Here is a 26,264-nt window from a genome sequence, read left to right on the forward strand (position 1 = left end):
GAGAGACTAGCAAACTACAATGAAAAGAAATTAATGGTTAGACTCCCAAGCTCTGGAAGACTCAAACTGCCAGGAATGTTGTCTCAGAACTACCCCTGTGAATTTCCATGGTTATCCCACAGCCATTTACAGCAGCTTTGCTTACTTTCTCCCCTGAAGCTAGTCAAGAGAAGCAAAATGACGGGAAGGAACAAAGTAGCAAAGTATTTATTACAGAGACAGTTTTAAATGACAAATCTTTTTGTTTGGCATACTCTGAGAGAACTCCAGCACCAACTGAAGCACATCCTTCAGAAGGGCAGCTGCAATTAATTCCGTGTGATGTTCTTTGCAGAGCACGGCACGGAGTGCGCCTCTGCGAATGGAAGTGGCTGCTGCTATCCAAGTGAAATAATCACTGAGAGATATGTGAGGGAGGTGAAATTACTCTGCAGCTCCACCAGCTTTATTTTTAACGCCCGGCTCCCCTTACACTTGCCTTCACACAGGGCATGTCTGACCCCTCAGCTGTGCTACGCCAATCTAAGAAGCTCAGGATGCCAGGAAGCGTGGTGCAGCAGCCACCACCTCCATGCCAGACGTGGCTGTGTGCCACACTGTCCCACAGAGACGTGCAGTTCCCTGTGCCCATGGGCAGAGTGCTCACCCAGAAGCGGTGGCCATCAGTCCAGCACTTGGCCAAAGGGCAGTGCAGGCAGGGTGGCACTGATCTGAGAGGAGAAAATACCGCCCCAGCAAGCCTGGAGATCTGCATGTTCGTAATTAAAATGTTTCAAGGGTATTTCTGCTTCTCCATAGAAAGGCAAGCTGTTTCTAATAAAAGATAATTTGAGTTGCTTGAGCTTTGTTGATTTATGCCTTTTTTTCATGTTACTCCAAAACTGAAGGCCCCTTGTCAAAATAAGAATTGGTTTTGGGAGGGGTGGGATGTAAGGCTAAGGGTTTGTATCATTTCTTTCAGCTTTGAGAGAGTCACCTTTACAATTCACTGACTCTGAGACTTTTCTCTTCCTTGATGGTGCCATTTTTCTGGAAAACAGTTCATTCCCTTGGCTACCTTCAGTCAGTCCAAACCCTGGCAGAAGATGCACACTGCACATGCGTGCTCCAAAATAAAGACTTCCGTTTTCTCCAAACCACCACCACCTTAAAAAACAACACATCAGATTCAGGAAAAAGAGAAACAGAAGAACTTTTACATACTTGCATTTTTTTTTTTTTCCTCCCATTTAGATTACATGTTTTAGTTATGCTTCTGGACTTAAAGAAAGCTTTGACCTCTCTGTTGCTACAATACATGCAAGTTAGCCCACTGAAATGAATCTGAACAACATTTACTCACAAGGCATTCAGCTGAATGTTCAGGACACTGCCATACTTGCCTATGATGCCCTCACAGAGACAAGTCAGCCACTTCTATCTCTTCTCATTCCTCCCTACCCTTCCACAAACCCAGTCAGAAGATACTCACTGCCAAGTAGCAAATTGGAAGGGAAAATAACAAAAATGTAACCCCCAAATCCATACCTATTCTATTTGTTCTGAGATGTTGGAAGAAGACCTGCACGTTCTGTCAGAGCCACGACCTTCTGCTGGAACTATAAGGGCATAACGCAGCCCTGTGAGTTCTCTGAACATACTGCTTGCAAAGCAAAGCACCACGAAGAGATTTTAATCTCAGCCCTGTGTCCTCTGTAGCCATGCAACCATTCTCCTCCCACTTGCAAACAGTTATTTATGGGCATCAGCCTACTCTTACGCAAAAGAAAGGCTTCTTCAAGTCAGAGTAAAGGTTACCACTACTTGTGCCAATCTGCAGCCTGTTCTTGAAGTACAAATTCAGCTGAGTTTCTTGGCTCTCTAGTTTTAGTTGCTCAAGCTATTTTTCCCCTTCAACTCTGCTACCTTTGGAGATGGCAAGTTCCAGTATTAGAACATACACTTACTTATTTTCATCTTCATGTATCTCCAACAGTCCCATCCTGTATAAGCAACTTCATGTGATGCTACCAAGCACTGTCAGTTCCTAAAGTCAAAGGCATTGATTTGCACCTTTGTTGGATGTAACAGAACTGACATCAATTTTGGGAACTGTTACTTGTTATTAATTTTTTAGAGATCTCAAGTCCTCATGTTGGGGAGAAAAGCCTGAATCACAGCAAAGTACGATGAGGAACAGAAAGCAGGTAACAGCCTAATTTAAAAATGAAATATGTTAATCTGTCCAGAGACTTCACTGCTCATGACTGCAATACTGAACTAAAAATTGACCAATGCCTCAGTAGTAAGGTATTCTCAGGAAGAAGACTTTTACAATTTTTTTGCAGCGCACTGAACACCTACGGCCACTTTCTGTGTAGCTTGTAAATAACCACAGGGCTGGAATGAAGATGGGGAGATTCTGGAGGTTGGAAGAGACGTCACAAAGAATTTTTCCTTTTATGCTGTTCCTGAAACTCTCTGTGGGATCACAACATGGAAGAATTCCTGTGCTATTTCCAGCATGAACAAGGATCATAGAGAAATGTCTGTGAAGGCGAGATCAATGGAGATAATTTCCCTTTTACCCTACTCATTCAACTGTAGAAAGCAGAGTTAAAGAATTGCTTTTCCATCACGCAGCTCCTCAGTCTGTAAAGTGCCCCATGAATCTCTGCCAATGATGCCGGAGCCAACAAGGCACAGCAATATTATTTTTTAAAACTTTAGCTTGTCAAAGCTGATTTCAAAATCAAACTGTCTCTGACACTAGGCAAGATATCCACAAGCGGCAGAACGTAGCACAACAGGGCTTCTCTTTAAATAACAAAATTAAGAGAATTCTGTCCTTTCTCTAACATCGAAGTCACTAGAGTATTTTAAATTAATTTTAACATGAGGAGCAAGCATTGTTAATAACTGCATCGTTAAGCTAGCCCTTCTGCTAAGGTAAGATTAGTACCAACAGTCTTTGAATCATTCATAGAATGAATCATAGAATGGTTTGGGTTGGAAGGGAAATCTAAGACCATCTAGTTCCAACCCCTGCTATAGGCAGGGACATCTCTCACTAGACCAGGCTGCTCAAAGCCCCATCCAGCCTGGCCTTGAATGCTTCCAGGGAGGGACATCCACAATTTTATCCACAACATTATATATACATATATTATATAAAAGAGTTAACAGTTTTGAGCAAGTTATAGTAGACCTGATCAGAGTATCTATGAAAGCAAAGGATTATTATAACCAATTAATACCACAAACAAAGAACCACTTAAGGATTTAACAATCGAATTCTCAAGAATTAAGCTTGCCCATCATCCCCTCAAGACCCAAAAAGCAAGTGGAGCTCATTTTTTATTGGTCAACAATAGCTATGCAAAGTGAATTAAATAACAGAATCTCACCAAGCCAGCCAACCACTCATGTTTAGTTTTCTAAGATAAAAGAGGTTTAGTAGAAGTAGTTAGATTGGAAGCCAAACACATTTTATGCTGCCTTGAGGAGTTCCCACAAAGGAAAGTCAGTAGCGTACCTAGAAAATATTCATCAAAAGCCACAGGAGTTTTGCCTCCATAAAGAGAAGATCTTGTTCATGTAAATAGATGCTTAAATGTGGTGATACTGTAAGCGTCCAATAAAGCAGGATTAAAAATAAAATTTAGCAACATTCACTCACCTGCTTTCAAGAAACCGCAGACCCACAGAATTATTCAGGTTTCTGGGGTCCCTGAGGGCCTCTAAGCCCAAGCTCCTACCCCATACCAGGGCAGAAGTCAGCCAGAGCTACTTGTTTGGAGCTCTTTTCAGCTGGGCATCAAGCCACCCAGGGATAGGCAGCCCGCACCAATGCTCAGCTGTCCTCATGAAGTAAGGAGAAGCATCTTTGCTAAGTTAGAACCTTTCCTCTTTTAGTGTGTGACAGGTGTCTCGTTCTCCTGCCCCATGTCTCTGTCCTCTCAACAACCTGCCTCAAGCTACTAGGCTCCCTGCCATGCACTTCTTCTTCAGCCTAGCTCCCAGGGAAGGTACTCCAATCCCAGCCAGCTCCAGGGCTCTCTGCCAATCTCTCTCCAGTGTCCCAATGTCCTTTCTGTGCCATGGGCCCCAAAACTGGATGCAGTATCGCAGGTGTGGCCTAGCAAACAAATAACCACTTCCATCAACTTACATCAATCCTTCCTGCTGCCAGGACGCAGCTGCCCCATATTTAGCCTGCTGCCGTGCTGGTCCCCCCCAGGCCCTCTCCAGGCAGCCACTCCCCACACACTGCACCACAGCAAAGGGTCATTCAGCCTGTCCCAGGTACACTAAGTACATTTCTGTTTAATAAATAAGAGGCAGTTTAAGTCAGGGTGTGTTCTAGTTCATCACATTCTTACAAACCTACCTCTAGGGCATGTGGTGCAGCCCTTTCACCTGATACTGTTCTCGCCATAGCTTGAAGAGGTTTCAGCTATTAACTTTGATATTATAGTACCATAGTAGCTGTAATTATCATAACCGAGGGGACTGGGTGAAGCAAGGGAGCACAGTAGTTTCATTCTTAAATGACACACTGAAGGAGGGAAAACTGAGATCTTCACATTCTGTATGCCAGAATGCTCACACCTTCCCCCATCCAGCTTTATCAAGCACTCTTTCCAATGATGCTTTCACCCCCAGTAAATTTTGCTTTTATTGTACTAGTCTTATACAACTGTTCTTGTTGGGATATTTACAATACTAATACATAGAAGTGTTCATTGGTGGATGAAGAGCTCATGGACTGGCAGCTTCTACAAACCAAAGATAATATAGCTTTTATAACCTGTTGTGAAATAACTCTTCCTTGATTGACTAACACATTCTAGACAACAATTCTGCCACACTGATCAGCTGCTTATTCTCCAAGCTAAGAAAGATTCCAGCTTTCTAGATGATAATTTTCTTTAAAATAAAAAATGTAGTTAACACTAGAAGAACAAGTGGAAAGAGGTTGAATAGTTGCATCCAACAGATCTTTGCAACCAATTAGACAAAGACATTCCAGACTCTGGTTTTTAAGGGCAGATCTTTTACCTATTTTAGAATTTTAGTAATGAAAGGAGAAATTAATTCAGTTTTAAGGAAATTAGCAGCACAACCCTACATTTCTTGACATTATCCCTTTATCAATAGTATTGTTGTTCTCACTATTCTCACCCTTGTGTTACGCACTACTTGTAACATAGCTTACACAGATCTCATGACAAGGGAATTGGGTCAATGTACATGGGACACACAGCTGCCATGCAACTGGGGGAGGAAAATATTTCCAGAAGTTGATGGTTTAGTATGTCAGAGTTTGGACATGTACTTCCAACCCTTTAAAACAATTTAGTTTTCATTCCACTGAATGACTGACCTAGCCAGAACAAAGAGCACCCCATCAGCCTCATCTGCCCTCACTAAATGCTGCCCTGGAGATGTAGAGAAAGAATGAAGAATTCCATTCCCAGTCATAATAACTGCAGTAAAGTTACTCTGAACACACATCCATCTTTTGACTCTTTAAGATTGACTTATAAACATTATGGGAAATATTAATCTAACTTTAGCTGTCCACAGATTAGCCAGCTGGTCCATTCATATTAGTTTCTTCCAGTCTGAGGAACATCCTCATAGAATCATAAAATGGCTTGGGTTGGAAGGGACCCCAAGAACCATCAAGCTCAACCCCTCTGCTGCAGGCTGGCCTGCCAACCTCCACATTTAATACTAGGCTTTATAACTTCCACCATGATGAGGGATTTGTGACTAGCACATATCAGCTATAAAGTTAGGTGCTTAAAGACAGCCAAGATGGATACTAATCTGTCAATTGAAGCTATTTTTCGAAGCTCAAGGCCTGTGTTCAGGGCTCACTGAAGTAACTGAGAATCTCTGCTGTACTTCCCCAGTGGATCTGGGGTTGCATACAGCAGCCTTCCCACAAGCTGGACCCTCTTACCAGCAGGGCAGACACCTTCATTGTACAAAGCTATAGACCTGAAGTATTACCAGGTCAGGCACTGTTGGCCTAGATAACTACGCTTGTCCCTTTAAGTTCATTCCCAGTACATTATGTAAAGTACACAAGTAAAACACTCTTCCAGTAAGAGAAGAAAAAGAAACACAAAGAAAACAGGAAAGACTAGAAACTGAAAAAAAAAAAAATAAATGTCAGCTGTGGGCACTGTTTGCAGCATAACTCACCAACTTTCCTACAAGATTTGCTTAATAAAACCATGTAGTCCTAAGTCTTATTGCACCTTTCTACATGTGAGTGGTTGCATTCAGATACTTTCAAGGCAGTCAGACTGGCTTCTCCAGAGCTGCGTGCTGCAGAAAACATCTGCTGGATTTAATCTATTCCTGAGTATCAACAAGACTGATGGTCCCAGTCTTGCTAGGGCACCATGGTTGTGGGACTAGAGTCCGTAATCAAAGATCTTAAAATCCCTTTGAAAGCAAAGGAAGAGTTGATAGATAGCCTAGATACAATCCTGCAAGAGACAAGTTTCTCATATACGTAGCCAATCAGTAGGTTTAACCAGTATGTTCAATAGAAGGAGCTTTATCTCTGATATTCCTCCAAGTCAGGGCACGCCAATCAGTGTCACACCATATTTTGAAGGCCATATATACCAACGTGTGTATTCCTCAGGTTCTAGACACCTTCAGTAGATAACCCAATCCACTTCCTTCATCATATATGATTTTGTCAATGAGCTACTCCCACTGACTTTTAAGCAATGGGAGACATAAGTCTCAGCCTTCTAGAACTGCATCCGCAGAAGGGAGAGACATCCTAACAAAATCTTGTTTCCAGACTCCTGAGGCAAGACAATAACGTGAAATTTACTTGCCCGGATCACTGTTTTTATACCTCTCACACTGCCTCTAGATATGGTGGAGCAGATGGTGGCATGGCTGTTCTGCACAAAAGGGCACTTCCAGAAGCACCAAGTAATACACCTGCCCCCAGTTCTGGAAGCAACCAGCTTAAAGCTGCTGCCTTCAGAGAAATCTATTGGAGGTGAAGAAAAAAAAACACACAACCAACAAACCCCTCTGGCTCACAGGCTTCTTAACAACACAACTCTCCAGTAAAATACATATGAAAGTGGCAGAGTTAGAAATTACTGCACGTTAGCCCATGCACATCTATAGGGAATGGCGAAGTCAAACACTGACCATAGAGGACAGAAAGCATGCCTTGTTTATTATTACCAGACAACAATAGAGGAAGCATTCTTATCAGCTGGCAAAGTTTCTAAGGAATACAAGTCTATGGAAAAGCCATCCCTAATTGAACCAAGTTTCAACAACGAGGACAGAGCATATTAATGAGGCGATGAGGAGATAACAATACCCTGAGGAGCTGCACCAGTATTAAATGTGGCTTTATTACTGTATTGCTGTTACGAATCCTTGCAGCAAGAACGACTGTTTATACAGATGTTCTTTCAACCATCAGTTATTGTAGTTTAAGCAAACACACTGGGAACCTTGACATTTTAAAATTATGGGCCATTAGATTAAATTAGATTTGTTATTTTGCTTTAGTAAGCCACTACACTTTACAAGGCTGATACATTCTTTCAGTGAAACTGAGCTGTGTTAATTGAAACGAGATACTGCACCTTTAATAATGCAGGCTGATGGAGCTGCCTTGCAGGGTTTTTCATCTGGTGCCTTTATTTTAAGTCTTCTGAGTGCCACTAATATGGTTCACTTTATCATTAAGAGGGCATTCTTTGTGTAAGTAGCACATGCCAAGTCAAACTAAAATAATAGAACTGGTTTACTGTTACACAGGGGGAAGTATGGCTGATATTTGTGCAGAACTGAACATGTGAGCAAGGCTGAATTTCAGTTTCCTATCAACAGTGACTTGTGATTGGAGCAGAAAGTCCACAGAATCTCCACATCCCAGCTCCTGTCACACGCAGATCACATCAGACCTGTCACCACCACATCCAGATCTCAGGCCCTTCTGCACACTCAGATGGACTTCAGTGCTTCTGTTCCATAGCTCAAGGGAGGCACAAAGGGGATGGGATTGTTATGAGGAACCACCCACTTCACTGCAAGCAGGATTCTCCTATTCTTCAAAGAGTGGAATAACTCTGAGAGAGGAAAAAGATGACTTCTAGCACCCAGCTGACACGCCATTGTGAAACATCAAATGCCAAGGAGCAAAGGCAGGCCTCTCGGACACTCACTCTTAGCCTTAGCACTTGTCTGTGCAGCGCCCAGCCTGCTCCTGGACTAGCAGAATGCTCCTGCAGCATAGACAGCACTTGGATGATATTTAAACTGGATGAGGATCCATCCCTGAACCACACAGCTGGTTCCTCACCAATAACAACGTGCAGCTTCAGATCTGCGTGTTTCTGCCTCAGCTTCCTTGTGTGGCACTGCTCTACTGTCTGACAGACTCCAAGCTCTCTGCTAGCACCCTCACTGCCAATCCTCCACATCCCATACCAAGGACATCAGCAGCCAGCTTACTGCAGTTGCTGCTTGTTTTATTTTCATTTGAGAGAGACATCCTTGTAAATTCTCACCACTGAGCTGGAGGCCACCACACACACAAGGATTGCTAACACCTCTGGGCCAGCATATACAGAGCTGAGGAACAACTGCAGAGCTGAACGAGGTGGACCTAGCAGCTAGGCATGGCACAACCCTATTTCTGGTTTTCACTCAAATCAATGGGGCTTAGTACCTACAATAAATAGATAACATCTTAGGATGTTACAATTGATGTTGCTTTTCAATATCCTTGGGCTAACGTATCAAGTTCCACACCATTTGCTCAGTCCAAGTCCTCCAGATTTAGGATGGTGAACGCTGACCGCACTTTTCTAAGAGGTGTTAACCCTCATACCTCAGAGCTTAACACAAAAGGAAATACCATGCACAAGGCACATGGGACCACACCTGCTTCACAGGCAGCTGACAGCCTCACCACACACATCACATGTTTGCTATCCATGCATCAAGAAGATGAAAAAAGTGAATAAGGAAAGGTGAGAGGTTACATCCAGCTTCCTCTATCCACATGGCTCTCCTGGGCCAGCACCAAGGAGTTAAGCCTCTTCCTACTCCTCTTACCTGCCCCATCACACCAGCATAGGCATGAGAACTTGGGAAGACAGGGAACTGCCCAGGAGGGAGGTTTCCGCCTGACCCACACGCGCTGCTTCTAGACAGGAAGGCTCACACTCCCTTCATTATCATCATGCCCAGAGTGATTGCTGGCAGCCTCATTACCTACCGACCTGCTTTGCTGCTGAGTTCCTGGCATCCTTAGCAGCCAGAACCAACAGTCATAAGCTGCTGTGCACCGAGCAGGGTCACATGCCTCCCTCCTGCTCCTCTGTTGTAAGGAAGGATACACGGGGACCACCTCATTCATCTGCCCTATGCAGCTGCCTGCACGCACTGCACTTCTCCCTTGAGCTGTACACTGGCACAGAAGTCCTTCTTTCCCCATTCCTCTGCGTTCCCATCTCTGGTCCTCTTGTCCTCTCTCTGGTCTACAGCAACTGGCCAGCTATGTCAGTGCCTGACATAGCACTGCCGTTTCAGATGACGTTGGAGTCAACCATTATTCCTGAGAATATACTTGAGAATGTAGGAATCCCACCGTCGCGGCGACTTTACCAACCATTCGCCCAAACACCGCAGGAGAGCAGAACCTAAAGCCGCAGATTAAACTCAAAGCCTGCAGCTGACGGGATCTCCTACCCGGCTATCTCGGTTTATGCCACATTCGCGGGTATTCTGCACCAGCAACACGGCGCGGAACTACTCAAAGCGTCGCTATTGTTACACGCCAAAATATTGAACTACAGCATCTCACCTCCACCTGCCCGTCTGCGCGTTCTACAGCGCGAGCAAACCCCGAGCGAGACCCGCGGGGCAGCGCCGCATCGCCCTCAGCTTTCGGAAGCGGCACAGGAGGGGATGCGGGCACCCCCACCACCACGCGCCTTTCCGCGTTACCTTCGCGGCCCTTCTGCGGCCGGGGGTGCCCCGGGGGGTCTGGTCTCCAGGAGAGCCGGGGAGCCCCGATGCCCCCAGCCCGGGAGGAAGCGTCGGCTCCAGCACCTGCGCTGCTGTTTACGGCCGCCCCGCTCAGCCCGAGCCGGGGGCGGGCAAGGGAAATACGATTAAGGGCTTAAATCCGGCGTGGGGGCTGCGGCGCGGCTCGGATGCCGCAGAGCGCAAATCGCGCGCTCCGAGAGCCGCCGGAGCCCCGCGGCCAGGCGGCAGCTCGGGACTGCGGCACGGCGCCCACACCGCGCTGCCATCGCCTTACCTCGATCCACTTCTGCGCCTCGCCGAACGCCGGCTCGGGCTGCGGGCAGTCGGGCGGGGGCTGCGCTTCTCCCAGCTCCAGCGCGGGGCTGGCCATCGGGGAGCCGCGATGAGCGCCGGGCAGCCGGCCGGAGAGCGCCGCAGCCTGTGCCGCTGCCTGCCGCGGCGGGGCCGGGCGGCTGAGCTCTACAGCCCGGCGGCTGCGGCTCGCCTGCGGTAACCCCGCGCCTGGTGCCGCCTCGGTCCTTCCTCCCTCCCGCCCTGCCTCCGCCCCGCCCGCCGCGTTGCCGGCTAAAAATAAAACAGACGGGCCAAGCGGCTTTGCCTGCAGCCCGGGCACGCGGCCCGTCCCCCCGGGGGCGGCCGAGCCCTCCCCGGCTGCAACCGGCGTTGTGCCCGCAGCCCCGTCCCTCAGCTCACGGCAGCGCTGCGGAGGGAGAGCGGCCGGGAGATGTCAGAGTGATGCCCGAGAGCTCTGTGCTCCAAGGTGTGCTGAGAAACACCGCACGTGAGCGTGGGTTTAGGGCGAGGGAAGACAGCAGAGCGCATCCTGCATACCTGCGCGGCTGATTAGGCGGTGCGAGCAGTCCCAGCTCGAGCAGAAATACTCCTAAGCCCTGAAGTGAAGCATAGAAGTTTCTAGAAATTGGCAGGAAAACTCTTTCAAAAGGCCTTTTTAAAACCAAACCCTAAAAAAAACAGTCCATTCATCTAGTCGTGTCGGAAAGATGAGCTAAAGTTAGTCGTTTGTATTTATTCCAGCTTAAAAAAGATACCCACTTGCTGGACACCTGCGTGCTGGGCACGGGGGTGGGCGCACATTTGCTCCCAATCAGTGCAGTATCTGAGCGGGGCTCCTCGAAGCACCTGGCTGCGCTCAGCTGTAGGCGGTGCCAGCAGTCTGCAAGCTGCAGGACTTCAGAGCTCCCTTCGTCCGGATGTGAGTTTGCCTCAGTTCTAAAGGTCCGAATCTTGCTCGTCATTAGACAGCAGCCAGGGAAACAATGCTCACTCTTCCAATCACCTCAATCTGCATATTTAGCTCTGTTCTCATTCTGAGAGTTTGTTTTCATTGCGTTTAGCTTTGGACTCTGTTTATGGTTTGAAATTGGCTGGAGAAACAAGGTGCCTGAAATCAGCTCATAGGGGTTCTTCTGAAAACAGTGACAAGATGAAAACATTGTTTTTGGTACGCTAACCTCAAACATCTAAAGGGAACTAACAAGTATACTTGAAGTACTTCTGCCAACACAAACCATTTTCTGATTCTTGTAATATTTGAATAACACTGATGTATATCAGACACAATTAACTTTGTTTTCCTAAGGCAGAAGGCTGACAATTTAAAATCATTATCCTCTTATTATTCTGCAATCCCAACTGTATGGCTGTGCTGTTCAACGCTCCCAATGCCCAACTCATGGAGAGCTACTCGTGGCTGCCCACTGCTTCATGCTGTGTCTTGCTTTGGAAGGTGGGCATCCTTCTGCCATTTACACACCCAGTTTGCGTGGATCACTAAAGCTGATGTGCCTCAGTGCTCATGCACCCTCTCGCATTCGGGTGTATACTTTTTAAATTGCTGAAATCTGCATCAAGATGTGTGATGCAGACCTTCAGAGAGCCCTGCTTTGTGTTTAGGAGAATAGGAAAACCATGCATGGCAGAGGGAATCTGGCCACTTCTTCGCTAATCCTAATCCTGAACCTGCTTCCATCCGGTCAGATCTGAGCAGCATCCTTACCTCCCTGTTCCCATGGCAACACGGCTCTAGCATCAGCCCAGCTTGCTTTATTATTTTTTTTTTTTTAAGCCACCATCTGCCTGGGGAGCAGCAGGCCTTTCTGTAAGCCCCTTGACACCAGTTATGGATTTTTGCAAAGGTTTTCTTTCCCTTTTGCAGCCACCCTGCTGACTGGCAAAAGAGGCAAAATACGCAAACAAGCACTTGGAAACTCCAGGAGGGTTTTCTTGATGTCATTTTGCCACTCCAATCAGAACAGCAACAAAATAGAACAATTTTCCTTGTAGCTGTTGTTTTAAAATGAATGCTTCAGTTCAGCCCCTCAGGTTTTCTTTCCAGTAAAACTCCAGCTCGCATCTCAGCAGTCTTTATCACCCCACCACCATCTGCATCTGTGTTCATTAGACAAGAGAAAGCCTTTGCAGGAGCATACAGCAGTGCCAAGCTGTGTGCATTGTGCAGCTTTGCACAGGTGCACTCACCCTGCCTGAGGCAGTGTGCCCACAGTGAGTGAGGAACTGTGCCAGCAAGCTGTGGGACAGTGTGCATGGGATGGTCATGAGAAGGTGAAAGCAGAGGAAAGATGGGCTCCTGAGTCTGTCAGGGCTTTGCTACCTTGAACAGCAGGGAAAAAAAAACAGGCTTTTGTGAAGCTGGTTTCAAGTGGAGTGGGGGTTCAGCTGGTTTGGAACTGGCTGGTGTGGTCTGCCACCCAATTTTGTTTTCTCTGTTGGGAAGAGAAACTGTTTTATTCCTGTCAGCAATCAATCTAATGTCTTCAAGCCTGGGCAGCACCAAATGAGTATCTCTTTGGTTGTTTCCTCGAGCACTTGCATCCATTGAATTGATTTGCTTGTCTCTTTTTCTCCCTTTATCAAACCACTGAATGTCCTGTGGACAATTTGAGCATGTAGAATACTTATTTTAGAAAGATTGCTCAGGGTTCCTTCATTCTCTGAGGTGCAGAACAAGGGTAGGCACATCCAGCAGCCGGTTAGTTGAGGGCCATCACACAGGACTGCAAAAAGCAGTGCAGCTGTCTGGTGAGTGTGTGCTGACATGGAACATCGTTTATTTGGATACTCCTCAACTCCTCAGGCATCTTAGAATCATAGAATGCTGAGTTGGAAGGGACGTTTAAAGGTTGTCTAGAAATCCTGTCTAGTCCATCTAATACTCCTGGAGGTTTGGAGATTTTTCTGCTGACTGTGTCAGGACATGCACTTCAGACTTGTTGTGCATGAAGGGGTGTACGGAGGGGTAGGCTGAGTGAGCAGCTGAGAGAAACATTCACAGCAGCATCGGCCAGAGCAGAGGGCTGTGGGAGAAATCTTCACCAAAAGTTCAACATTTTCTTCATTGATAAAACTAGATTCAAAGACAGTTCCACTCTGCAAGCTGTCTTTGAGAGCAGGTTGGTAAGGGTGTCCATTTAGGAGCTAGAGAAAGCCTAGTTCTGAAAAATGATTCAGAGGAAGGCTGTTCATGTTCGAGAGGTTTTTCAATTTTTATTTTTTTTAACATACAAGCTACAATAGAAGTAACACTGTAGCTTTAGTTATTTTTGTTTCCCATGACAGTCAGTCATTCTGAGATCACGAGAGCTTGTTGATTTTCTCAATCACTTAAGCAAATGTTGTGACTCTGCATTTTATTTAATTGGGGCATCTGCTGTGGCACATTTGCAGCATTCAGCATTTGGCTGACAGCACCTGTCTGTGTGCTCCTGCCGTGCTGCCTTCCATCACAGTCACTTTCTCTGCACTGCCGTTCATTCAGCAGCATACTATCAGACTTGGCATCCACGTTCTGAGCCATTCAGAGGGGTACAGGACTGGCTGGGTCTCCTGTGCTTGCTCTTCCCTTAGAGAAAAGCAGCATTACCCCTTCTCACCCTGTCCTGGGAGAGAGTATGCTGCCCTTTTGCGAAGCAGGTTTTCTTTACTTTGTAATCACAGTTTGATTTTTGAAAAGTAAAGCACCTTATTTTACCAATTTAATAGTGGCTGAGCACTATTTGACACTTCTATTTTTCTGTCTTTGCATTTCATTACTTCTTTAGATTTGAAAAGCTGTTGATTATTCTGGATTTGATTCACTTTGAAACACAACGCTCTTCAGTCACAAGCCCCACAAACCAGGCTGCAGGCTGTTCAAAATGAGAGACCGTGCTCATAAATGCCTGCAAGTATTCAAGCTGAACTCCCCTTCCAAAGCACAATTCTTCGGGCTCTCCTCATCTTCTCTGTTCCCTGTGTACCAAATCCCTGATCCGTATCTCTGTTCTGAGTGCTGATACTCTTTAGGTGTGGGATTTTCCCTGCCTGGCCCCCTCCCTGGCTGTGCACTTGGTTCTCCTTCCCAAGGCCCCAGATCCCACGCTGATGGCTCTGCTGATTGCATGGAGCTGGCTCAGCTTCGCCTTTCATCCACAGCCACACTCGGTTCTCCTGCTCACCCAAACAACCATTTCCTTCCTTCTTTATATTGTTCTCATCAAGACCTGCCTTTCCTCTGGGGTAGGAAGTTCCTATATCCTCTTTAAAAAGCATCATATTTTTTCACCCCCTAGCCCAGCTGACTTCCTCCCCACCTACCACAGCCCCCATCTTGGCTCTTGAACTTTGTCCATCCCTGTTCTGCCTCTCCCCTCCTTGTGTTGCCAAGCAGTAGGTGGAGGAACAATGTGCCAAAGAGAAACTGTGAAAACCCCTGAGAAAAAAGGGCAGAAGGAACCCAGTGAAAGAAGTAGTATCACAAGCAAGTCATGAGTGCCTTTCACCAGTGTTATCAATGATCTTGTTGGACTGCTAAGATAAAAGCTCTGTGTCTGTAGGGCTGTGTACCTGCCAGCGTGGTTTCTCTAAAGCAGAAACAGCAAACAGATATCATTTCTGTGCTAAACTGGAAGCGGCATAGAAGGGCAAAGAAGTGTTTGCCTGCCAGGTCTCTTCTGAGCTTGACTACTTTTCAGCTACTTCCCCACAATCTACTTCATTAAGAACTGGAAGTGGACCCAGGGTGTTCTTCCAACAAGAAACTCCACTTCCAGGGTGTACCTGCAATCACCCTACAGCTGATTTTGTACTAAGTAGACAGAGCAGGTTGTTCAGATGTCCACAAACCACTGTAGTGAGCTGTAGCTTCAAATGAGGGCTATAGGGTTGTGTTACTTGGGGATGGGCAGGGCTGTCATGTATGAGACATCATATAGTGAATGCAGCTGGAAACTGACAAACTGGTGTAAAATAAGATGAAAATCAAATTTCTAGAACTGCAGAAGTGGGTGATTTGGAAATCAAGTCTTAGTTTCCAAAGTAAATTCCTGTGTTCTGATACTCAGTTCCTTGATACATATTTGTATAATATAACCAAGTAGATCACCAAACTATGCTGTTGTATTAAAAGTGCAAAAAGGACAAAAAAATAAGTAAATAAAATCTCTCACTGATTAGAGAAGCTATTTGCTAGGTAGTGACATTTGGAAGTTTGACTAACCTGGGAAAAGCCAGATCACATTCAACCTTTAGTTTTAGCAGTCACTTGCATCATCGAGAAAGAAGTAGAGAAAGTCTTCTTTTTTGTTCTCCTACTAGGTTTAAAAAAAGAAAACCTATGCCTGGAATTAGTCCTGGGCTTCATACAGATTTTTTGGGGGATATTAGCTGATTCACAGTGAATTACAATGTTTATTTACTCAAGATAAAGGAATAGGCAGCTAAAAGTGGAAAATGGAAACGAAGAAGAGAAACAGGCTAAAAAGAAGTAAAAAGAAAAAGGTGAGAAAGGTAAAGAATAACTTTATGCAGGACAACAATTTATTTTAGTTAGAAACATTACAATTTAGTTTCATGATACAGGAATATATATATTTACCTATGTATTGAATTTTTAAAGGACAACATTTAGCCAAGGACTGTGTTCATCTGGAGACAAGAGAAAGCTGTGCAGGGTGAGATCTGGGTGAGCTTGCTCCCTGAAGGCAGGCTGTCTTGTTCAGTGATCTGCAGCCCGGCAGTCCTTGCAGAACAAGACATGCATCAAAGCTGTGGAGAAGCTTTGGTGTAGCACGTACCATCTGGGAGAGACAGCATCCATCATATCATCACAGGCATGCAGTCACATAATCATAGTCAGGATGACAAAATCAGACACCAGCCCAAGCTCAAAATGAAGACTCTTATGTTGTCTTTACTTTGCTCCACCCATTTTAAAAGGTAGAGTATTACTTGCGACCCTGTCTGAATTACAGCTGTGAGATGTGGACATCTCCCCAGACAGCAGAATTTCTTGTATATCCATCCTTAAACTGCAAGTACCAACAGGCTGATAAATCAGATTAATATTACTTCACCATTTACAGACACACATCAGGTAAAAACTCATTCACTGGAGCTTCTGATGGAAACAGAATACTTCTTAATATGTATGAGACATTTAGGCATTAAAGAAACACATAGCACCATACGTATTTGTTGGGCCTTCCATAGGAAAAGTTATAAAACTTTTAGCGCTTCTCAAGAATTGCTGTTTTCTAGACCTCCTGGGGACCAAACTTCACTTTACTAAAAACTCTGGGACTTTTTCTGAGTCCTGTCCTGCAAGAGTGTGAGTCCAGGAGGGCCTGGCACATCTCTCGGGGTTGGAACTTGTAACCAAAGGTGCAACACGATCCCAGAATGTAGATTCACTCTGCCCTTGCTGCCATCTGCTCAGATGTGAGCCATCTCCAACCCAGGAGTGACATCACTGTACTGCTGGCCAACCCTCAGAAACCCAAGTGCCCTGGAGCAAGTTTTGGATCCAAGCTGACTCTCTTCAGGGTTGCTTTTAGGAATGGATGTGGTGCCATCATCTATTGCACTATGAAGGTTTATCTCCTATTTAAGTCCTTGTTGACAAAGTGTCAGGGAGGATATTACACATTGTTGAACTGCTGTCTGGACCACTATGATTTACTACTTAAGAGCTGCCCACCCAGATGAAAGTGTAGCTAATGAGATTGCCAAGAAATCACTGCTATTGTGTGTAAGCCAAAAAAACTTCATGTGGTCTCCTCTTAAAAATAAAAAAAAAAATCCTTTTAAGTTATTTTCATAAGTTTCTCTTATTATTACTTTTTTTTTTTTTTTTTTCTTTTCTTCTTTTTTTCCCAATTATGTCTTTCTTTCTCGCCAGCAAAAATATCTGGAGTTCTTCCCAGTTTAGAGGCCCAAATGCTCCTCTCTGGGCCTCTAAAAGAAACCCAAAGGTTAAGAAAACTTCATCTGATCATGTAAGAGAGTGGAAAGAACTTTCTTAAAGTTGATAATCCATGTTACTGAACTGATTTCCAAAATCAATTGACTCATTTCTCAGGCTCTATTTGGCTGCTGATGGGGCTGCCTATCACACAAGCTCCTGATCTAGTTGGTGGGAAGGAAAGGGAAACCATAGGTTGCAGGGTTGTCAGACCTGCAGCCAATCCAAGTCAGCACTTGGGAGGATATCTACATTTTTTCTTTAATCGATGCTTTTCAAAATAACCTTCTTTACTAAGCTTTTTTCTTAAAATATCACATTCCTGGATTATATCTTCTCTATATTGATGATACATGCTCAGGAATCTGAATAGAGATTTTCATAAGACTTTAAAGGAATTAGATGCTCAGATCCCATCAAAATTAATGGGATCAGCACCTAAGTCCCATCCATGCCTTCAAAAATTCCAGTCCTAAGACACCAGTGACACCATATTTGCTTTGCGTGCTGGCAGGCCGGCAAAAGATCAGAACAATGGATGGCAAATCTTCAAGAAATTGGAGCACTAGCTTCAGAAAAACCTTGTAGAAATAAAATCTTCAAGTTTAGGCCAAATAGTGCTGGGAACACCGGCATCACTTTGCAAACTTGGCCAAGGAGTCTCCAGAAAATGATGTATTTTTCTGAAGTTCTAGGTTGGAAGGGTCCTTAAAGCTCTGCCATGGGCATGGACACCTTCCACTAGGTGAGATTTGTGTCTACTGTACTTTAGGCAAACTTCACTGTAACATTTCATTTAAATATTTCTCTTTATAGACCACGTTGCAACCAGAATATAATAAAGAGATTTGAAAAGGAGGGAACAATCAATCTCAGAAGTACCTTGTGAGACTGAACAGCATCTTACACGCAACAGTGAAAGTGGGAAAATACGAGCCCATTAGGGATAAAGACTTTTCAGTCTTGCTGGCAGTCGAGACCTGTGGGGTATTTGTTCCAGTGATTAAGGAAAGACATACAATGAGTTCCACAGAGTGAAAAATTTTCCAGCAGTGTGGCTGGGCTATCATCTGTTGGAGCTCTTCTAACATGACACTTGTCTTTTTTGCTGCCTTGCTAGGAGCCAATGTTGCCTTTGTACCTTGGAGTAGGTTGGCAGCACTCGAGTGTTCATGATCAAAGCCTAGGGGTGGGAGACACTTCAGCAAGGAAAGTGGAGGCTCAAGTGTCAAGAGCATCTCCTAGATAAACAGTGCTTCTTCAAGGCATGTGCTGAGACAATCCGTAGGCATATCCCATCATCACTAGGTTGCTATAGTCTTCTCTTTCCCTTTCTGCAGTAATTATTTCAACAAAATGCTGAAACACTGTAGAAGACTTGAAAACAGACACTGAAAGTGACAGAAGGTGCTCATGGCATAGAACCCAGCTGGAAACTTGTGGTGGCTGGAGGAAACTGTGCTGGAGGTGCTGTGCTGGGGAAAAGGGTAAGAGCTGCACATATGCTCCATTAAGCCTGCCAATTCTTAGGGCTGCTTTTCTCAAACACTGTGTGACTTTTACTTTCTGAGGCCTTGAGAGTGCTGGGGACTCCAGCAGAAATGTAGGGGAAAGATTGAGATGCAAAGAAAACTCTTCATCTCTCGTTTGAGCGAGAAGGAGGAGAAAGGAGAGTCATCTTGCTATTTAGAAAGTTGTATTTATATACAATTATATTTGTATCTTTAAATACTCAAGATTGTAGAACCCCCAGAGGAGAGAAAGAAAGATGGGGTTTATGAAGCCTGTCTGCTTCCACAGGAATGCTAGAGTCCCGAAGAGGAGGCCATAATGTCTGGAGAACACATAATAATGTCCAGGATTCACTTCTTATCTTCCTCTTAAACTTCTGGCCCTTGATATAAGAACTGTAATGACTTTATTGGAACACTCTGTGTCTCAAAGCTTGTGATAATACAAAAGCCATCCCATGGCTGATTTCTTCTTACAGAAACACTGTTCAGAAGGATGGAAAGAGATGTTTACACCAACAGATATCCTTGGTTTATAACATGTTGAGTGATTGCAAAACTTGGGGCTGAATTCCCAAATCCATTTAAGTTCTCAAGTGATCATAATATAGTTAACATATCCTTTACAGAAAACATGCACAAAAATAAGGAAATGAATGCTTAAACACATAATAAATCTTTCACTCTCCGCAGAATAAGTGCACTATTCTTATCAGGTATAAACCATGGCCTATTTCTTCATAATCATAGTCATAAATCTGGCTCAGTTATTGTATATATTTTACTATCTGTGTATTTACTTTTGAAGAATACTGCTGTAAATTTCCTAAAGATAAAGGGATTCACTTTTTTTCATAGGTATTTACAAGTTACCAGTTCTGGTCAATAATAGCAGGAGTTCTGTTGAAAAGGCAGCTATTTGATGGCAATTTCTCTTAAAATTATGTATGCACCTTTAGTTAGCATTTAATAAGTGGGATTCGAAATGCAATATTGATATTGCTTTTAAAGCCCTTATGTAGTGAAGAAAGAACATAAATGTTTTGGGGTACTGCTGAATGTTATATAGAAGGGTTGTGTTACATAGAAATATACCTTTTGTTAAACTATCAGCGTGCAGGCTGCATAGGATCTGGGACATATGTCACTGCTTGCTACATTGCTTTCAGGAGTGTGCTAGTTGTTCACGCAGAGGCATCTTTCTACCTGAAATATCCATGAAGTCCATTTGGCTGCAGTGTGAGCAGAATGCCCATGGAAAAGCCAGGCTGTTGGGCTGTCTGTGCTTATTTTGTGATGGGTTTTGACTCTGTTAACCAAAGTAATTTGTTAATGCCCCGCTAAAATTTGATGAACTAACAAGTCCTTTCTTGAACGGTGTTTCAATCAGTGATATTTTTGGAAATGTTTTGTGTTTACAAATGGAGTTGCTTGAACAGGTATTGACCCCGGTATTACTGAGAATGGTGTTTGCTGAGCTACCAGTGAGCGCACTGAGGGTGGTGACAGAGCCGTTTATACGGGGTGCTTCTAAGATAGAAGTGTCCTTATCATGCAGAAGTTGTGTGCAATGGGAAAAGTAGTGGAGGAAACCAGCTACGACTAGTAATTTTTAAGCAATTGGTTTTAGTTAGCTCCTGCTCCTAATGGTAATCATTTGCACAATAATTGCTTCAATTCTCTTACAGAGCACTTTTTTCACTTTGAAAAAAAAAGACAGAAGCCATGTTTCCAACAGGACCATCTGCTTTGCTGTGGATGCTTAAAGTCTACGTGGATGCAAAAGAAAATGAAGACATTCCCCGAAGAAAAATCTGTCCAGGAACATTAAATACAAAGATGCCACATCTGCCCTTGTGGTGTCCCTGCAGTTCCTGTAAGCTGGTGCAGCAGATAAGGGTGCACCACTGTGTTTTTGTTCTCCTCTTACATCACACTCCAGGGAATATCATTGCGATGCCATTGAGACCAGGTGCTTTTTGATCAGATCCAGTAAAATGCTGCAATGTTCTTGAGACTAGAAATCACACTTTTGATTTAAGGTACATCTCAGTGTTATTGGTGTTTTTGAGTTTTGTTTTGTCTTTTACCTTTGATATGTGGGTTGTTTATTTATTTATTTATTTATTTTGAGATAGCTTAGCACTGATAACATCAGAAAAATTATGGGCAGGAAAGGAATGCATTTGGAAAGTTACAGTGCCATCTATAGAAGGAGCATCAACCTGCAATCTCAGACCTCACTGCCTTCAACAACCTTATTTTGTACCTTCAACAACCTTATTTTGTACCTTCAACAAACACCAGCTGTTTTAACCATCAGCTGTAACTAAATAGCACATCCAACAGAAAACTGAGCACTGTACTGCACTCTTAGGCATGACTCCAGTCCTCACCTACATGTTTGTTTTCCTTCCTCATGCTCGCTTACCTTATTTTTTCTGCCAGCATTGTCCTGGTTTGTGTTTGGTTTTGGTGGCAGAGTTTCATGTCCTGGTAACCCAAAGCTGCCTGGTGGTCTCGCTCACCCTGCCAAGGAGACAGATCATCGAGGGTGCTTGGATGGGGCCTTGTGCTACAGGGAAATTGGTTATACATCAAGCCAAGGAGAAAAGTTGAGGTGCTGACTTCACAGTGAACAGTAAGGAACCAGGTGGAAGAGTCAGATTCAAGTCTGTATTCCAGCACATATTTTATGGCTTATAGGCTTACATTCATTATTGCTTGAATATATTTACACACAGAGAACATTCACAGGAAGAGAGAGAACCATTCACCACAAAGTGCCAAATGGTGCAGTAGTTTAAGTAGCTAATGCAATGCATGGCTGGAAAGACCCTTGCCCCTTGTGCTGGCTCCGGGCAGCTCAGTAGGCCTCATACTGCCCACATGCTAGCTGAGCTCTCCTGCTCAGCACAGCAGGCAGGAGGGGGTTTGTCAGTGCTTGTCAGTGCCTGAGGGATCAGCCCTGTGTGCTTTGCTTGCAGAAGCTGGAGGCAGATCTGGACATTGACATTAGGCTCCATTGACGAAGCTCACCTGCTGTCCTCCATCCATTTGCTATAGCACTGTGACTTGTCACTGTGCATCCTTCAGCTTTGGCTGGGAAATGCTTTCTGTGTATTTTAAACCATTAGATTTTGGTGAGGTGGGCAAAAGAAGACCGTGGATCTAATATGGTACCATTTAACATCACTGAATATTTCACCACTGACTTTGACTGGTTTAGAGTTGGTTTTATGAACTTGATCAAACTGCATAAACTGTTCTTAAACCAAATTAAAGGAACAGTTCACTCCAGTTGCTTTTATGAAGTCTTCTTCCCCAACCTTGCTTCATTCAGACCCTGATTCTGGAGGATTTTACCTCAAAAAAATTAATTTCACTGCACACCCACAACAGTGTGCTTCTATTTTCAACACTGGCAAATATTTACCTGCAAAGAAACTCCTAGGATACAAAAACAAAAGGAAACAAGACAAAAATCCACAGATATTTTTGAAAGAAACAGCTTAAAGTCTTTCACTACTGAAAACCACTTTTAAAATATATTTGCTATTTACAGAGAAATGCAGTGTTATCCTTACAAAAGCTTTAGATATATTAGATTTGGGGAAAATATTTTGAATGAACAGGGAGAATTGAAATCTGCTTTCCAGGAGCAGGGCTTATGATCTTAGTTCCAGAGGGGGTGACAAAATTGTTGTTAAATCACAGAACTAGGCAAGGCAAATCTAGATGCTGCCATTCACAACATACAGACCATTAAGGCTTTCAGTGCTGTTCCCTTGTCTGTCTGCTAAGTGATATGTATTCTTTTTCTTTCCTAAGTACTCACCAGGCTGTAGAAAGGAGCACAGAAAAGTGTGGCACTTTCTTGCAAACCAAATATCATACAAGCCAAATTAGGCATGGATTAGTCCTACCCAAGCACTAGAATTTTAAATCCTTACTCTTGGTTATATAGACACCTAATGTAAAGTAATTGTCTTAAAAGAAGTAAACCCAATCACAGGGCAAAATGGTACACCATGAGAATAAGGGTATAGCAAGGGGAGTTAGCTAGGGGAAGCCATTGCTTCTCTGTGTAAAGTCTTCTTCATCAATTCGATTGGCACAGGAGTTCAGGATGTGCTGTGGGACCCTGACAGCTAAAGCCAGCACCACAGTTTACAGCATGGTCTAATCTTTATGGAATTAAAAAATGCAATTCTAGCTGAGTTCTTAAACCCACACGGACCTCTTTGGACAGAGGTCCTCATGCACAACAAAGGGTTTTACAAGTGAGATGTGGGGTGGGAAAAGAGAAGCTGTCTTAAGAAGGATCCTGTTCTGGAGAACAGTGCCCATGTGACTGCATCCAGCCACACTGCAGCATACATAATGCTGTGTGACTGCTGCAAAGGAATGCAGGGCTGGGCTGCCTCTGTCTGCCTGCTGTGTCTCATCCCAAAGGCTTCTGGACCAGCAGGCTTAAAGATGCACTACAAGGAGTACACTGCAACCACCAGGCAGCAGTGAAACTTATCACTGATTCAACTACAAAATCTGCATGTTGGAGTGCTATACAGTTCTAAATACAAAGGCGAGTCCAAACTGTGAATAATTTTCAGATTAGACAGATTTCTTAATGAACCACAAATGAGAAGTCTGTCCATCCATACTGTGGGCAGTGGTTGCATAGCTGAATGCCATAAGTACAGATTTGTAAGAGCACTGCTGCGCTTACTTTTTCTTTGTTGTGGATTTCACTGATCATACCTCACTTGCAAATAAAATATGCACAAGCATTTATTTTGCTCTAGATAAGAATGAATACAAATAAATAAGCAAGTGGGGATTGGAAGCCCTTTCTAGCTCCTGCATCACATTTCCCTTCTGAAACAGAAGTCAGCCTGAATGCTTCAGACAAAGCTTGCTTTGGAAATAAGCATTTTTGCAGACTGCTGACTGTGGAACTGCATTTACTAACGAGTTACAGTCACACAATGGTTTGCCTCCGTACGATCTGGGTCACAGGCCAGAATTCTCCTGAATGCTAACATTTTCATTTAAGCTATGTTTGTCAGTGCACAGCAGAGATATTTTCCTTCCTAAAGCTGGTCCTAAATGGGAATGCTGTGTGTCACATCTGATGTCACTGCTTATGGTTCACTGTAGAGTCAGGGATGAGGCCCTCTTGCCGTGAGCTCCAGGATAGTGGAGCACCAGCCCATAGCGTCACTTCCCATCCTGTAAGGTCACAGTTGTTGGTGCCATTAAATGACTCCAACAGACAACTTGCAAGGTACCACAACCAAATTTAGCTAAATCCACTCTGCACCCAACTTTAGGCACCTCATCAGGTGCCATTTAGGCACCACTGAAGAGCCTAATTTAAGTAAGGGTACAATAAGCTTTGCCTAAATTTAACACAGTCAGTGACCAATTAACTTTTTGCTCCTAACAAGAATATTCTTCTGAATAGCAGCTCTATCACAAGCATTTTAAAGGAATGTCATGCAAGATCTATTGACTATCTTCAGGTTTTAAGATTTGTATTTAGCATTGAAGGGTTTTCAAAATTATTTAATAAATTGACCCATGCTGCATACTGCACCTTTTACAATGTGGATATGGTATTATATCTCACTTAGGAAGAAATGATGCTGAGTCCTGCTGAGAGATTTGTTCAGGTCAGTGCAAGAAAACCTAAAGATGAACATTGTGACTTGTTTGGTCCCTCGCTGCCACTCCTATCCTTCACCTGTTGGTACCTTGTACCTGTTTGTCTGTACAAAGCGATTACACGCATATAAAAGCAGCATATCTTGGCCTGAATGCCAGGAAGAAGAATAGTAGGATCTTGCCACAAACACAAAGAATAGATGGGATTGGATAAACCATACCCAACTTGTTATTATTGCTTAAGGAGCTCTATAGAGCTTATTTCTTAAGAAGCTTTCCAGCAGCATTCTTATGAGAAGAAAAAAAAACCCAAAGAGAGGGAAGTTACTCTGTTGGTGGTCACTGCTGATGAGAAGTCTGAAAACCTTCTGTCTGAGAACAACAGCAGAGACAGCCCACACAGGTCTGAGCTCCCCTAATGCACACAAACGTTATCTATTACATTGCAGTCTGCAAATATGTTAAAAATGTATACTTTATTTATACAAACTCATGTTTCTGCTGTAGCAAAATATATTTTGGAAAGCAGTTGGACTTGTGAACACTTACACTTCAGACCGTAGTTACACTGTCAGGATTCACATTTTCTGCCTGGATATAATTTATAAACATTGGATTTAGTCAGGGAAAGTCTTCATAGAGGTTAACTGTAATTTCCTGTTGTAAATGGAGTCTGATGAATGAGGATATGAAATCTTGGAAAAGTTTAATCATTTTAAAGAAGGCTGTCCCACATGATGGAGTAGAATTTGCACAGCTTTGCAAAGAATTGGCAGTTTGCTATTTCGCTGTCTGCTCCAGAGTGAAAAATCACAAGTGAGGGGCTTCTGCTTGAAAGCAAATGGATTTTTGCCCTGTTAGTAGGATGAGATCAGGCTCCGAATCTAAACAGATGTGGAAATATCATTACATTCCTGACCAAGGAATTTATGTCTATTTGTACACAGCCTCAGCTATGTGCCCAGGCCCAGCTGAGGCACTGGAAGTCCTAGACTAGCACTGAGCTGAGGTGTTCTGTAAAATCAGAGCCCGAGTACTGTGTTATGCTCCAGAAGCTGAACTCAGCTACTTCCTATCTGAGTAGAGAACACATCCCTGGCTCTAGCTGCCCCCATGAGTGTCATGGAGCAAACTACCAAAGTGATAACATGACATGCATAAATATCAAGTGAATATCAGTAAAAAAAATAATGTAATGGAGTTAACATCTCCATTTTTGGCAAAGGGTTATTAGCTCTGTATGATCACATCTCACAAAGGAATTGTGTGACTGTGGACTCTCCTTTGAAATCTTCCAGCTAAGCCTATGGGATAGTAAAGATATCCCAATACTCCTCGTATTGTTAGCTGCTGGTGGGAGGAATATCTCAAGCTTTGAAAACTCTGAGCTCTGGCTGCAGACCTCAGTGGTGGCAGCCACAAGCTACAGACATCCAAACTGGAGCTGAGCAAAGGATTACGCCAGCCACCTGAGTGATACATATCCCTGCAGCAGCTGTGGCATAGCGTGCTGTAGAAATGAAGAAACTTCTGTTAAAAGCATTGACCAAGATTTCTGGCTGCTGAAATAGCACTTTTTTGTTGCCCTTAAACACGGCACTTATCCACAGAGCAACTGCATGAAAATTTTCCTAAGCCCTCACAGCCTCATTTGAGACAGTAAAAACGCTCATACCAGAAAGAAGATCTTGCTGCCTTTTACAAAAGATTTGCGTGATGTTTTGCAAGGAAGTTTGTTGTCACTGCTTCCTGTGGCAGTTGTTTCTCAAAACACAGTAGAGGTCACCTCA

At 43.9% G+C, this 26,264-nt stretch overlaps 1 protein-coding gene across 1 annotated transcript in view; it reads right to left on the reverse strand.

Annotated features, from left to right (window-relative positions):
- LIMCH1 (LIM and calponin homology domains 1) overlaps positions 1-10,408 on the reverse strand; it is a gene marked incomplete at both ends in the record, with an annotated part of 164,159 nt that extends 153,751 nt beyond the window's left edge. The window contains one exon of the mRNA XM_079534909.1: positions 10,313-10,408. Within this exon, the coding sequence (XP_079391035.1) occupies positions 10,313-10,408 (96 nt within the window). The remainder of the gene's footprint in view (positions 1-10,312) is intronic.
- Between the last annotated feature and the right edge of the window lie 15,856 nt (positions 10,409-26,264).

Source organism: Tetrao urogallus, assembly GCF_951394365.1.
Source record: "Tetrao urogallus genome assembly, chromosome: 4".
Taxonomy (NCBI): Eukaryota; Metazoa; Chordata; class Aves; order Galliformes; family Phasianidae; genus Tetrao; species Tetrao urogallus.